A 14,405-nucleotide genomic window follows, 5' to 3' on the forward strand; every position below is an offset into this window, starting at 1 on the left:
GTGCCTGTTATTGTAAAATAAACAATCTGGCGTATAAACAGTATGTCTATTTCGTTTTTCTGTGGCGCCCAAGAAAGAGTGAAAGAAGAAGAAGTTGGAAATTATATGACACTCAAAGTATACTTTTTGTTTTCCTAACAACCACAAGAGGTCAGTGTTTGAGTGCTGAAGTTTTGTGTGTGTGGGTGTGTGTGCGTGTGTGTGTGTGTGTGTGTGGGGGGGGGGGGGGGGGGGGGGGCGTATGAAGCTAATCTATTACACAAGTATTTATTATTATTATTTATTATGTATTATTTATTTATTATTAAGATAAATACATTGCTGCGTTAAAATGGTCTGTTAAACATGAGTTTCGTATAATTTAATTTCCACAATTGCATTAGCCTTTTGGGCGAAAATAAGCTGTTTTAAGTTGTGCCAGTATAATATTATATTTTCGATTGTTTTGAGTAGAAACTGAAAGTTTGTGGGAGGAAGAATAGCACTGACGTCACGCGCGGCCACATCACAGGATGCGTTCAAGGACCTGCAATATCTGGAGATATCCTTATACAGACTACCTGCCAGAACGACTGAGAGATTATACTGATATAACAACTGTAATTCTTATTTATACACAAGCGTTTATAATTCAATCCCGTGTCACTAAAGTTGGCAACACTAGGGCCACATTTAAATTAAAGAGTATATTAAATCTTACGTATATAATCTTTATTTAAATGTTTCAGACGGTACATGAATGCACCATTTGTCAAAGCAGGTTTCTGTCGCTCCTGAAAGGGAAGAAGAGGGCTCATTTGCGCTTTGTCTTTTCTAACATCTTGTATTTCGTTCACATCGGTGGGTCGCCTTGTGCGTAAAAACAACAGCCAAACTGCATTTCTATTATAAAATCTACGCGTATCTGCTTGTGGTCCTCGTCCTCAAAATGCTCCAGTCTCTCGCCAGTAATTCGTGCGTTCGCTTGATACAAACTCACAAATCAACGTGGTATTTTATTTCTCTGGTATTGGGTTATATTCTTTATCTGATATTTGGTGCGGTGGTGTTTTCCTCCGTGGAGCTTCCATATGAAGACCTTCTGCGTCAGGAGCTAAGGGCCATCAAAAAGCAGTTCCTCCAAGAAAATGAGTGTATATCTGAGGAGCGTCTGGAGCGGTTTTTAAAGAGAGCCCTGGACGCCAGTAATTATGGGGTTTCTATCCTTAATAACGCCTCGGTTAACTGGAATTGGGATTTCACCTCTGCGTTGTTTTTCGCCAGCACCGTCCTGTCCACCACAGGTAAGCTCAGAGATGATGCTGTGGCGCAAGGTGGGTTTGGTTAAGGCCTGTATTATTATCCTGCCTAATCAACTATAAACTAGTAACAAAACAGCAATTTTATGGCTATAAGGATAGGCACATAACCTAAACTGTATAATTATTTATTCGCATTTAGATGAATGTATTTCCTCATGGGAAAATGCATCATTATATAGGCTATTTGAATCATTTACTATTCCAGGGCTGGACAATTAATCGAATTAATTCGATGAATTCGTGTTTTTAATAATTGAGATTTTGAAAAATTGCAAAATCGTTAAATCGAAATCATTATAAAACAGGCTTATTCCTGACTTTTTTACAAAACAGGGTGACTGTGCAATTAAGCAATTGACATTCCAAATCTAAGTCTAATTTAAAATATTTAAATTAGATTACATATCGATGCAAATACAATTGAAGGCAATTTACAATTTCTTAAATAACACATCAAAGAGATTTTTTTTTTTTGGTCGTATCACCCAGCTTTAACTACTACTATTTCCTACAACACTAACTACAATTTTACTGTCCATATACATAGCCTCCCCTAATAACACAATGATGTTATATTATCAGGAAGAGACATAGTTGTAAATAATGCCTTATGGATCATTGAACAACATGCAACCTGAAAAATAGAACTTAAAAATAAAAAATCCTTTAACCTGCATTCACAAAGTCATGCAGTATGTGTTGTGTTGACCTTTAACAGCTTTCCTTTTCCAAACCAATGACAGCAATAAGATAACTATCTCACTTAAACCTTTAGGTTAAAATATTAACATAAGTCAACATTTGCCAAGGCCATTAGCGTGTTTCTCCATGTAATGAGTCCCAAAGCTGTCTGTGGTTTTCAGAGCATTGTAGGCAGACGACACAAGGTGTGTGTCTTACTTGCCATCTTAAGAACTTTAGTCTGACCACATGACAGTTTTATCTGTGCTGTTGCAACACACATTACAGAGATTATTATCAGTATGGAGTGTATTGCGTAGTGTGCATTAAGCCACTGCCTAAGGTTTGGAGTTTGTAAAAGTGTGCCATTTGAATGTCTTTGCAAGGACACTCTACTCTTCATAATCAAGCACAGTTTATTTTATTAATTAGTTAGTCAAATAATACAGCACACAGATTAGCTAAAATACATTGAAAGTAATTGTAATGCATTCTGTTGTCTTTTTAAAGCTGCATCCATTAGACCTTCTTATTTGCACACTTTTATGAACAGAAGTACCTCGGTATCTCTCAAGTCTGCAGTAAGGTACAAAGTTCTTTTTACTGAAGAGTTGTAATGAAGTGGCATTACTCAGCACCTAAGGCTTCTTCTAATTAAGTCAGTATCTTAATAAAATAGAGGAAATGAGGTAGTGCTGAGTATATATAAAAGTACAGATGTACAATTTTTTCACAGAAACAGCAATGTTGCCACCATCCCATGTACGGTAATATTCCTGATTGAATGCTCTCCTTTAATTCAGAACTGTATGATCAATAGTATAACACCTGGCTATTACTAATGGCTTATTACTAAATCCAAACAGGAACTGATAATTAGGTAAGATGATCAGTGGTAGTAGTGGTGGATGGCCTGCCATCTGCTTGTCTCCATGGAGATGTTATTGTTTTGCCTGGAAGGTTCTTTAGTATGGCATTGGAATTATTTATGGAGAAAAGATGGTGACACCATTAAGTTAACTTACAGGTTAGATCTGTTGAAAGGCAAGCCCACTCATACTAAGAATGTCTCTTTCTTCAAGGTATATTTGAGCAATAAACCTGCAATTAAATACAAGAACGTTTAAGGCCATACTGTGGGACTTTTTAGGCAGAGCAATAATTTCCATGGAGAGAAGGGGGTGGACCCACCACCAGAAAAGTTTTATTGTACATCTTTATTGTTTATTGTGACATTTTAAAGTGCACCTTTAAAATGTCACTTAATTCATGTAATTCTTTTTGTGTCTTCACAGGTTATGGCCACACCGCACCACTCTCAGATGGGGGTAAAGCCTTTTGCATTATCTACTCTGTGATTGGCATACCCTTCACCCTCCTCTTCCTCACTGCTGTGGTGCAAAGGATTATGGTCTTCAGCACTCGACGGCCCATCGCGTATTTCCACACTAACTGGGGCTTCTCCAAACCACTGGTCGCCATTGTCCACGCAGCCGTCCTTGCCGTTTTGGCTGTTTCCTGCTTCTTCATTATTCCTGCTGCCATCTTCTCTGCGCTGGAGGAGAACTGGAACTTTCTAGAGTCTTTCTACTTCTGCTTCATCTCTCTCAGCACCATTGGCCTTGGTGACTATGTGCCCGGAGAGGCCGCCAACCAGAAGTTTAGAGAGCTCTACAAAGTGGGGATTACAGGTAGGTACTATATCAAGCATTTGACAACACGTTTCAATTTTAGAGTTTATAATAACTTTACCTAATTAGCCTTAATAAAGCATGAAGAAAGAATTAATTCATTATCAAGTAATAGTTTATTCAGAATGATTCAGGCTTTGTGACGTCTTAAATAATATCCTAACTCCTAATTAGTCCATTTCTAAGCCTGAATAATTCTTAAATGGCCCATATTATGCTATTTTCTGTTATGATGTTGTTTCCTCATCACAAACATACAATGTTTTGTTTCATTCACACATGTTTAACAGACAAACATTGTATATTTGTTCTTCTTTCAAACACAAAACGCTCTGTTCTACCTTTTGATGTCATGTGGTAATACAGGAAGTGCTCCACAGTGTTGTTGAACTCCATGTACCTTGGTTTCAATCATTTGGATAATTTCAGCCCTGGAATTGCCAGTCTCTACTCAACAAAAGGTAAAAGGAGCTGTTACTTGTAAACTACTGCTTCACGACATCACAAGGTGGAACAGAGCATTTTGAGCTTTGGAAATGTAGACAGACTAATAATGGGTTACTCAAACATGTGTGAATAATGTGTGGTTTGTTTTTGATGAGGTAACAACATTATAAGATGGCTTAAAGCTCAAAAGAGTCAATTTTGTGTAATCTAGGACCTTTAACAAACTGTTAATAAACAATTTGCTCATTATTAATAAAGTTTTACGCTTATGCCTCTAATTAGATTATGTTACTAAACGCCGTTTCATTGTCAAACTGCAGTCATGACATTACAAGCTAGTTGCAAGTTTACATGTTTGGGCCATTTTTTTCCTACATTATTTTCTTCAAACTTTTCTTACTCAATAAAATAACAATATATCCATAGAATAAAATACATCGAGTTCCAAAAATAAAGGCTTGTTAATAACAAACTTATTAGGTACTTTCTACCTTTTCATTTTTTCTTAGTAATTCAGTAATTTCTATTTGAGGATGTGCAACTGTGTCTGGTCATGGGAGTACAGGTTTCTGTTAAGTTCATATTGTAGCCTAGGTATCAACACAGGTACTTTTTATGACCACAGATTATATTGCTTCCTGTTCTTAGGCGGATGTAGCACTTAGATTTATTTGAACTGAAATAACAGGTGCATTTGGGGTTGTAAAATAATCATGTATATGTGAATTTCCACATAGGAAGTGTGCACTTTCACATACAACCTGCTCATTCTATTAAACATCAATACAAGGCTGAATGGTGAGAAGAAAAGACTGAAATGTAGATAAAAATGTATCCATCCATGTATTTGCTTATTGCACCTGCAGCATTTTAGGCCCTGTATCAAGAGAAGCAACTTTTCAAGGACTATACCTATTTACATTTGCTTTAAGCTGGAAACAACAGTGTTTGCTCTTTATTTGTTGATGATGTGCCTGACACCAATTAGGTAGAAATATTGTTCTGTGATCGATAAGTCAAAAGCACGTACTTTTCCCACGTGGCCAATACAATAGGGAACAAAATATGCATTATAGCTACATCTCAGTATGTTTTAACAGACAGAATTAATTGTAAGTCTATTTTCTATTATTATATCAGGTACTGCATATTTGGCAACAATGGTTTTGAATTTGGACACACACTAAAATAAATATGCAGTAGTTATTAAATCAGAGTTGAAGTACATAGCTGGTCGGAGATTGTTCCTATCACATTGTTCCAAATTTGAATGCAGTAGTGGGTCATAGTTTGAATGGCAGAGTAAAGTAGAACATATTAACCTGGTTTAAACTCGGAAACAGTGCAGTGCGCTGTCTTCTGCATGTGAGATGTGAATGTGTAGTGAAGACGTCATGAGTGGGCACTGTGTCGGCCTGTGGGAAGGAAAAGACAGAATGTGCTTCTAGTCACTGATTTGTTCAACTTCCTGGTCTATATATAACCAAAACTGCATTAACAAAGGAAACTAAAATTATATAATGTGCTTAACCATTTCCTAATTATAACTCTAACTTTATAGGCCCTCTGGTGTCAATGTGCAAACACTTTATTTTTTTTATTTTTACTAGTATTATTATTTTTAAACAGCTAATAAAAAGGACTGGGTGAAGAAAATTATCACTTTTGTTACGGTTGGCTTTTGTTCAGGGTTGTCTATCAGGAATAAATTAGAGTTTTTGTGTTGAGTTGAAAGTCTGTATTGTCTTTATTCATTAGCCTTCATGTTAAAAAAGAAACAAAAAACATTCTTATTTGTTTTCAAAATAAGAAGAAAAATAAAATTGCTAATTGAAAATCATGTTTTTTTTTTGCCATGTTGGCCAGCCTTATCCTGCTTTGTTCATGCAAAAACAATATCTTCATGTAATGATTATTTTTTTTATAATAATTGAAATTAGAATAGTTAATTTATTGGAGTACAAAATACATGTTTACTTTGAACTCACCTTTAAATTCCAAACCAGTTCATACATTGATACATTATAAGGTTCTCCCTGAAACATTCCCCCTGATACATACTCTGTCTCTGCAGTGTACCTGATCCTGGGCCTGATCGTGATGCTGGTGGTGCTGGAGACCTTCTGTGAGCTGCAGCAGTTGAAGCAGCTCAGGAAGATGTTCTACCTGAAGAAAGAGAAGCCTCAGGACCGCATGGCCATTTTGGAGCATGACCATCTGTCCTTCACCACCGTGTCTGACCGAAGCCCAGGCCAACATGAAGAGAAGTCCCATGGGTTTGAGGGCCTCCACAGCACGCACACTTCACATGATGATCCAATATTACAGTAAACAAGCACAACACAAGAAAACACGGTCAGTAGACATTATGTTATTGGGAACAAGGATTAGTTCATAGTAACAGCTTGCATCTGTCACAGTTCTCATTGCAATTAAGATAGATCAGATTGTTCAGATTATAGCAAAAAGCCATTTGGCAATAAGAGCACACCATCAATGATTAGGTAATAATTACAGAAAAAGTTATTATTGAGTTTGACATGCGGTTAAACATTGCTATTACATGTATTCTTTATCACTGTTTAATAGAGAACTTAATTCTGTAGTGTTACCAACTATTCTAGTAAAAGTAGAATGACAAAACATAGGTTACCTAAAATGCTGCTTAAACAGAAATGTCAATAATAATGGTACAGTTAACAAACAAGTTAGTCAGCACTCAAAACAAACATACTCTAATTTTGAAGTGCTACATACATAAGGTATGGCTGCTTTATGAAATGTACATAATGAGACATATGTGACGCTTTACAGTAACATTGTGTCTAATAGTGAAGTAATTCTACATGTAAATACCTATAACAGAATGAAGTACTACACATGAACAAGAGTCCACACTCCATACATCTGAAGTCAAAATGTGTCAGACACTGTATATTGTTAGTGTTGCAGTGCAGTTTGTGATTCTTCCTTGTTGTGAGAACCTCTCTAACTTATTGATTTGTATGAATGACCTGTTGTGTGTAAAAGGGAAGTGGGATTAGTCCAGGGTGAAAAGGGAACCACATATGGCCTATCATTTGCATTTTACTGTCAATACAGTGAGCCTAATTTGCACATGGACTGCAGCCAGGCAGTAGCACTCGTCTGAAAGGATTTCTCTATGATATAGAGAGACCACAGTGTCAGATCTGCTGTTCTCACTTTTGATAATATTTATAATAAATTTGCTGCATTTGTTAAACTGAAAATGGGAAAGACTTTTTGCTGTATTTAAACTGATTGTAAAGGTAATATATAAAAAAAAAAAATGTTGCAAATCTTTTGAAGGTATCTTTTGAACTTGAAGTCTTAAGAAAGTACATTTAGCTACTGTGCATCATGCAGTTGTTACTGCCACTTGTGATACTTTTTACATATTCATATTGTACCTTTAGAAGGCATAGTATACGCCTTCTAAAGGTATAAATTATAATTATGCTCATTATTTTGTGTCATCTGCTATGCTAATTTAAGTGTCTTTAAAAGTAATCAAAATGGTGACATAATGTTATTACCTCATTTTTACATAGTTCTGTCTTGTAAGTATTTCATTTTTGAATGTAACGCTTTTGTCTGCTTCTGATCAGGGAATGTGGTGCACAAATCGGTACATATCATGTGACAGGTCCTGTGGCGTCAGAGATGATCAATAGTTGAAAACATGCAATTACAACATTGATGAAAATAATATAATAAAGTGAAAAAATAATAATTACTCAAGACTAAATTCTACTTGAATCTAGGCTAAATCATTATTATTTAATGGACAATTTAAGTAATTGCCATTTTCTTTTTATTTTAGGGATGCTTTTATTTAGAGATTTTGGATGCTTAGAGCTCAATTATGAAAAATGCAATATATTCTGCAAATCTACAAGACTCCACATAGCTTAATAATTGCTTGTAAACCTGTCCATAATCTCACTGGAACCTGCCCATGCCTTAAGTTCAGTGTTATCTGTTATGTAACATTGTCAATGCCTTTACCTTTCAGCATTACAGCTCGCAGTGTTTGTCTTTCTATATGCACTTAGTCTGTGTCACAAAAGGGAAGCAACAATCTTATGTTATTTATTTATGCATAATGTGATTCTGCAGTATTTAAAAGGATAACTGTCTGTACATATGTTTTCTAGTTGAAGTGGCTGTATGCACAGTGTTGTAGAGTAATGTGTAATACAACTGCCGTAACCTACAAGGCAGTCACAGCACCACTTATGTAAAAATACATTTCTGAGTTAATGAACGCTGTAAAATATCGGTGTGACTTGAATAAAGTGTTGTTTGGCATACATTTTAAAAATGATTTGTTAACTTGTTTTTTATTTGGTTGTTTAAAAAGGGAAAAAAAAACACTTTAAAACACAAGAACACAGTGGCTGTCGGAACTTCTATCTTCTATCTTCTGCTTCTCTACATCTTAAGTTACTGCAGATATTTACAGTAGATGTGATATTTGCAGTAGATGCTGTGTAATGTCTTTAAACTGATATTATTATGCATTGATATTATCTTTAACTCAGCAATTAGAGTTTTGAGCATCCAGCAGAGTAGAATAGTTTTAATGGATTTCTCTGAGGGATTTTCCAGCTTGTTTCAATAGACTCTGTGCACAATAGCACCAAGCTAACTCCATTGTTAGTGCCACTACTTCCTGTCCAATTGTATCTCTATGAGGTTTTTGCAGAGTCACGCTAAAATGAATAAATATTTAAAGATCAGGCAGTAGACATGAAGCTGTGGGTGGATGTCACTGACAATGTTAAAAACTACACAAATAAAATGAATACTTCACCATAGGACACTTCTGTGTTTAGAAAGAGACATGTTTGTGCCTCAGTGCTAACGGTAATGATAATTTTGAGCTATAATAAATATTAAAACACCACAAACTGAAGTATTCTACACATAAAAAATATTTGGGTAGTCTTTATTTAGCTTGCTAACATGCTGCCTATTCAAGTCAATTTACTTTTGATCCATCTGCAACCTTTTAGTTTGCTTTGCTTTATTGATACTGTTTCTTCTGCTTGTAGGATGGTCTTCTGCATGTCTGAATCAAAGTAACCAAAGTAATAGACTTTGTATGCCCCACCCGTTTTTACATTATTTTTACTCACTCAAAGCCTCGATAAATGCAGCCATATGTAATTGCATCAGAAAGAGCAGCGAGAGCATTGAAGCATAACAGCAGCATCCCCTGAAGGGCCAGCACTGCTCACCGGACTGAAATGTACCAGCCACTCCTCGTCATTAATATTGCCATTTGATCTTATTTCTTCTCTCATACTGAATGCACACAGGAAGCCACAGCTAGGAAAAATGAGGGAGTTTAGGGAGTGACTATGTGTAGTTGCCTGGCCAGCCACAAAGAGATTAGAACAGATGCCAGGCAATATGTGTAGTAGGAAATGTACCACTATACAATGTCAAAATGGTATTTTTTAAAAATGTATTTATTTATTTAGATTAGCTGAAAGAAATCCAGTTTTCCTGGGCTCATGATTGGTGAAGAAATAAAATAATTTTACAGAATGTGGTGTACATGAATTTCAGTAACATCACTACTTCTGATTTGAAGGACTTTTGTCCATACAAAAAATTGTACATTTTATTTTAAGGTGTTAATTGTTATCAGTTGACACCAACTGATACATTACTTAATTAGCCTATTCATAAAAACATAAACACTGTGTGAGCAGAATGCATTTTCTGGACAAATATAATATTTCAAATGAACACTGGGATGAACAGTTTTGGAAAATATGTAATTGCTATTTGTCTACTATACAGTTTGTTAGCTGTCATTTCAGTTCATAGTGAACATTTTAAACACATCTCGACGTGAAAGCTGAAATATGAACTGCTAAACAAAAACAGGAATCACATGATCACCAAACTATATTGTTAGCTTTGCAGAATGTTGAACTAAATCAATGAGTGAACAGCTTCTAAATGTGTATGATACAGCATTTCTGGATGTATTAATATACCAATCTACATCAGAAATGAACTGACTGACTACATTTTCTCCATCAAACAGAAAAACTGCCTTACATATAGGTCTATAGTTTCAACAATATACCAGCTGTGTCACTGAGTTGGGACAAGGGATGTTATAAGGGCCGCTGACTGGCATGTCCCCTACACTCGGGTCCTGTCTGTGGACTATTTATATCCAACACACTGGGACTGTGGGAATGCAGGGCCCTCGGGCACAATCACTCCCCACTGCCAACTCTGAAACAACACTCAATTGATTCAGCTAACACAATGCTTTTGCAGCTATGAGGACTTTATACTCTTGTTTCCACCTCAATAACACAGAAAAAACACTAACATGTATTTAATAAGATGTCCAGCTATTTAATATTGAGAATCATCAACTGATGTGTACTGATTTGCATATTTCTTTGTCCCAGACCTCTAGATTTAAACAATATAAAAACAATATAAAGGCTTGTTTTTAATTCCACTGATAATATAAGCACTGAATTTCAGAAAGGATACAGTTGATAGATGTACTATGAATATTTAATAATGATGAATCTTTCAAATAACACTTTACAGAGACAACAATTGGTGCCTAAGAGACCACATCCGCTGCATTGTTAAATGTCCTATTTTTGTAACACTGGAGCACTTATATACTTTAAGAAGCAAACAGCATGCTCAAAGAAGCCTCTCAACTTCAATAGTTTAACTTTTATTATTTATTTAATTTTGGCACATCTCTAAATGGAATGTCTAATAAAAGAATCTAGGTTAGGTAAGGATGCACCAACAAAAGAAGACAAAATATGCCAGACTGCTTCAGTTCCCAGTGGAGCAGTTTGCAGGGCCGGCTAACTGGTTCATGATGTTGACACATAATAACATCCACAAGGCCTGTCGTCCACAGAGAGTGTGCTGGCTCGGCTCCAGCTGTGTGTCAACCTCACACAGAATGGCAACGGAATAATAAATAAAGCCCAGGGTGATCTCTCAGGGATGTGCGGCAGGATACCAATTTTATAAAGGTTACAATTACTTTAAGGGGAGAAAATAAGTATTTATAAGTAGTAAAATGCAAAATTGTGACGTGTAGCATTGTACTTAATACAGAAGCTCAGTGGTTAGGGTGCCACATTGAAAGTTGTTGGTTTGAACTGGTGTGTTTATGTGCATGTTTGTTAAGTGCCATTTAACATTCACTCTGTTGACTACTACTACTACTACTACTACTACTACTACTACTACTACTACTACTACTACTACTAATAATAATAATAATAATAATAATAATAATAATAATAATAATAATAATAATAATAAACTTGGAGATAAGATACCTCTGTAGCCACAGCTGCCCTGGGCTGGTGGATGAAAGCATGCCAGCCAGTCTGTACATCCTACCACTCACTCACACATTCACTTTAGCAAGGTGTCAGGTTCACTTGACAACTCTTTACCTCATATGTGTGCATGCTTATTGCTGCATTTCAAATAAAAATAAATATAAGATATGTTGACAATCCTTAACAATGTCCAATCAATTCATTAGCATTTTAACTGGCTCTGAGTTTCCAGAGGTGGCCAATCAGCAGCTGCCTGTCGCACTGTTTCCAAGCTGAGCGTAGAGTTAAATATTGATGTTGAGAGAAGCTGATGTACATCATACTTTTGTAGACTGAAACTGGGCACAGGGGATCACAGGAACAGGTAACAGAGAAAAGCACAATCACTTCAGCACTTCAGCCTAAGTGGGCCATCCATTTGGGGACTTGGTGCTACATTTAAATAAAGTGAAGTGTAGCCTAAATGATATCTTAGCAGCATGGCCTTAAGGGTCAACAATACATGTATGTACATCTTCATTATGTATATCTTCATTTTTTATTTTCTTAATACTTAGCAGCATTCACTTGAGCCTCTCTAGCCCAGCTTGAAACAGTATTTTTACATTTGACAAAACATTCATTTTTCATCAACGCACTCAACATTTAAAAAGAATAGCTTCAGCCCAACTATCTTACAGTTCTTCCTTGAAGGTTCACTATGTAACTTTACTGGCGAAGGGTCTTCCATCTACCTGTTGTTATATGGTATGGCCACAATTTCTTTACCTGGAATTCTCCACAGTATGGCATTAAACTAATCTGTTTTGAATTCATTGCATTACACAATTCCAAAAAAAAACAACAAAAAACCATGCAGTCGTACTGTGAGCTGAATTGCATCTCCACAGATCTAACTCGCAACTTGGCCTAATGGCATTAGTCTCCATGGAGATAGATATTATATGCAATAGTGTGAAACATACTATATTGATGCAATCAGTTCTTACAAAGTGTGTTTCTTCACACTGTCCACTTCCTCTATCTGAGGCTCTGGTCCATATTTAGAAGTGTACAATGCTCTGTAGATGGGCCCGTAATTACTTTGCTCTTAGGTCTTCTGAGGGCGAGATGGTAGCACTAAATGAGTTCCCTTATCCATTTAAATCAACTGCCTGCCTGAGATGTGTCTAGAATGCCCCAGACACATCCATTCCCTGAGTATGTTGGGGTACATTGAGTAGCACAGTTAAGAAGTGCAGTACTTAAGATAAACCTGATCCTCTGTTCCCAATAACTGTTGATGCAAGGTGTTGACCCGAATATTGATGAGTCTATTTTTTTTTGCTGGAGTAAGCACAGGTCTGCAGTTGAGAGGGCTGAGGTGAGTGAGTGTGTGTGTCTCTGTAAGTTCACTGATCAATGCAAAACCTGTCTTCAAAAGGCAGTCAGTGCCCGGGTGCTACTACAAGGTGCAGTCAGGGGTCCACAGAATGCAGACGCAATGCAGCGAGTGGATACAAGAGATGAATATTATGGATTTTATGACCACCACCACTCCAGGTAAGAAATAAACTTTATTCTTGGTGGTTCAAAATGATCCGAGCAAAAATGCAAATCATATTAAGGGTAACTCTGGGAAATTACCACAAAGTTTTAAGAGGTTCTGGATGAAAAACTTGGATTAAACCTAATTAAAAAATAAGTTATACATCTATTCTTTGATTTGTGAGGTCACGACTTCAGATATAACAACTAAGATTATAGTCAATGTGTAATTTATACTCCTATGTGGCAAACAAATAAGACTGTGATGGGATATCTCAACTTAGGCAGTAGGCAACACTCTATACCATATACAGTACTCAAAATGAAATGATTTTTGTGAAGACTGACGTAACAATCCAGCTCTTTTGCTGAAATTAGAGTGAAACACTACAACAGTTTAAATATATCAACAACACTAAACACTTGCTCTAATACCTCATTAAGCATGATACTATGATATTGCTCTTCAGCGAAAAGATAAAACATCTGCTTGATTTACAATCTCTCATGATAGGCTGCATAATTAGAGAACATAATTACCACACTGCACTGGAAGCACAGGCACTGCACTAATTGGCTGTAATCAACAATGTCTCTGTGATTGTCTCATTCAATATCAAGCGGCACTGTTACGGCCAGCCAGTTCTTTGCTGAGTTGCACAATTACAGCTTGTTGTCAGCTTAAAAAATAAAGTGGTCAGTTTAGGTAAGATGCCGTGTGAATGATAGCCCAGGGCAGCCCCAGGGAGCACAAAATCAATTGGGAGTCTATAATGTGACACACTGCAAAAGTTAGTTAAGAAGCATGCGGGCTTGTTACAGGTATTAAAAAAAAACAAAACTGTGCTGTATTAAGGTCCAATTTGCATATAAATAAGACAATTCAGAAGGAACAGAGCAGCTATTGTAGTCAGAGAGATAGAGTTTTTGGATTATTCTGACAAAATGCATTGTAGTTTGAACGACATGTAGCCTAATTGAATTTGACTGAGTATAAATTTGAGAGTGCACAGGTGCCAGACCAATTTTGGTATATAGACTACAGCCGATCCATCACTGTCCAGGGAAAGTACAGTACAGTCATTTTGTCTAGTGAAGGGGCGGTGTGAGGATAGTGTGAGGAACATTTTTCAACAAATGACAAAGTTAAACATAACCTTAATGCATGCAACATTTCGAGCTTGTTAGATTTCCATTACTCTGAGGTATAAAGAGAAATCTTATTTTTACGCACATCATGCTTATTTTGTGTCTGGGCTTTCCTGATCCTGAGTTAGTTCGCCTATTTGTGTCCAGCAGATGGCGCTGGCGCAGTAGAACGCACAGCCCTAAGCGGTTCAGGCAGCAGCGCAGCGCAGAGTAGTGGCCAGGCTTATGTC

At 36.5% G+C, this 14,405-nt stretch overlaps 1 protein-coding gene across 1 annotated transcript; it reads left to right on the plus strand.

The window, feature by feature from the left end:
- Positions 1 to 732: 732 nt before the first annotated feature.
- On the plus strand, positions 733 to 8,461 carry kcnk1b (potassium channel, subfamily K, member 1b). Its single transcript, XM_033980158.2, has 3 exons — positions 733 to 1,283; positions 3,278 to 3,673; positions 6,195 to 8,461. The coding sequence occupies exons 1-3, from the start codon at positions 929 to 931 to the stop codon at positions 6,449 to 6,451; spliced, it is 1,008 nt and encodes a 335-aa protein (XP_033836049.1). The 5' UTR covers positions 733 to 928; the 3' UTR covers positions 6,452 to 8,461.
- The last annotated feature ends 5,944 nt before the right edge of the window (positions 8,462 to 14,405 follow it).

This window comes from Periophthalmus magnuspinnatus, chromosome 15, assembly GCF_009829125.3.
Source record: "Periophthalmus magnuspinnatus isolate fPerMag1 chromosome 15, fPerMag1.2.pri, whole genome shotgun sequence".
In the NCBI taxonomy this organism is placed as follows: Eukaryota; Metazoa; Chordata; class Actinopteri; order Gobiiformes; family Gobiidae; genus Periophthalmus; species Periophthalmus magnuspinnatus.

Excerpts from the sequence above, each read along its gene's own strand:
- kcnk1b (XM_033980158.2), top strand. The coding sequence starts at position 929 with ATGCTCCAGTCTCTCGCCAGTAATTCGTGCGTTCGCTTGATACAAACT. Across the intron at positions 1,284-3,277 it reads CACCGTCCTGTCCACCACAG|GTTATGGCCACACCGCACCA; the intron begins GTAAGCTCAGAG and ends GTGTCTTCACAG. Across the intron at positions 3,674-6,194 it reads CTACAAAGTGGGGATTACAG|TGTACCTGATCCTGGGCCTG; the intron begins GTAGGTACTATA and ends CTGTCTCTGCAG.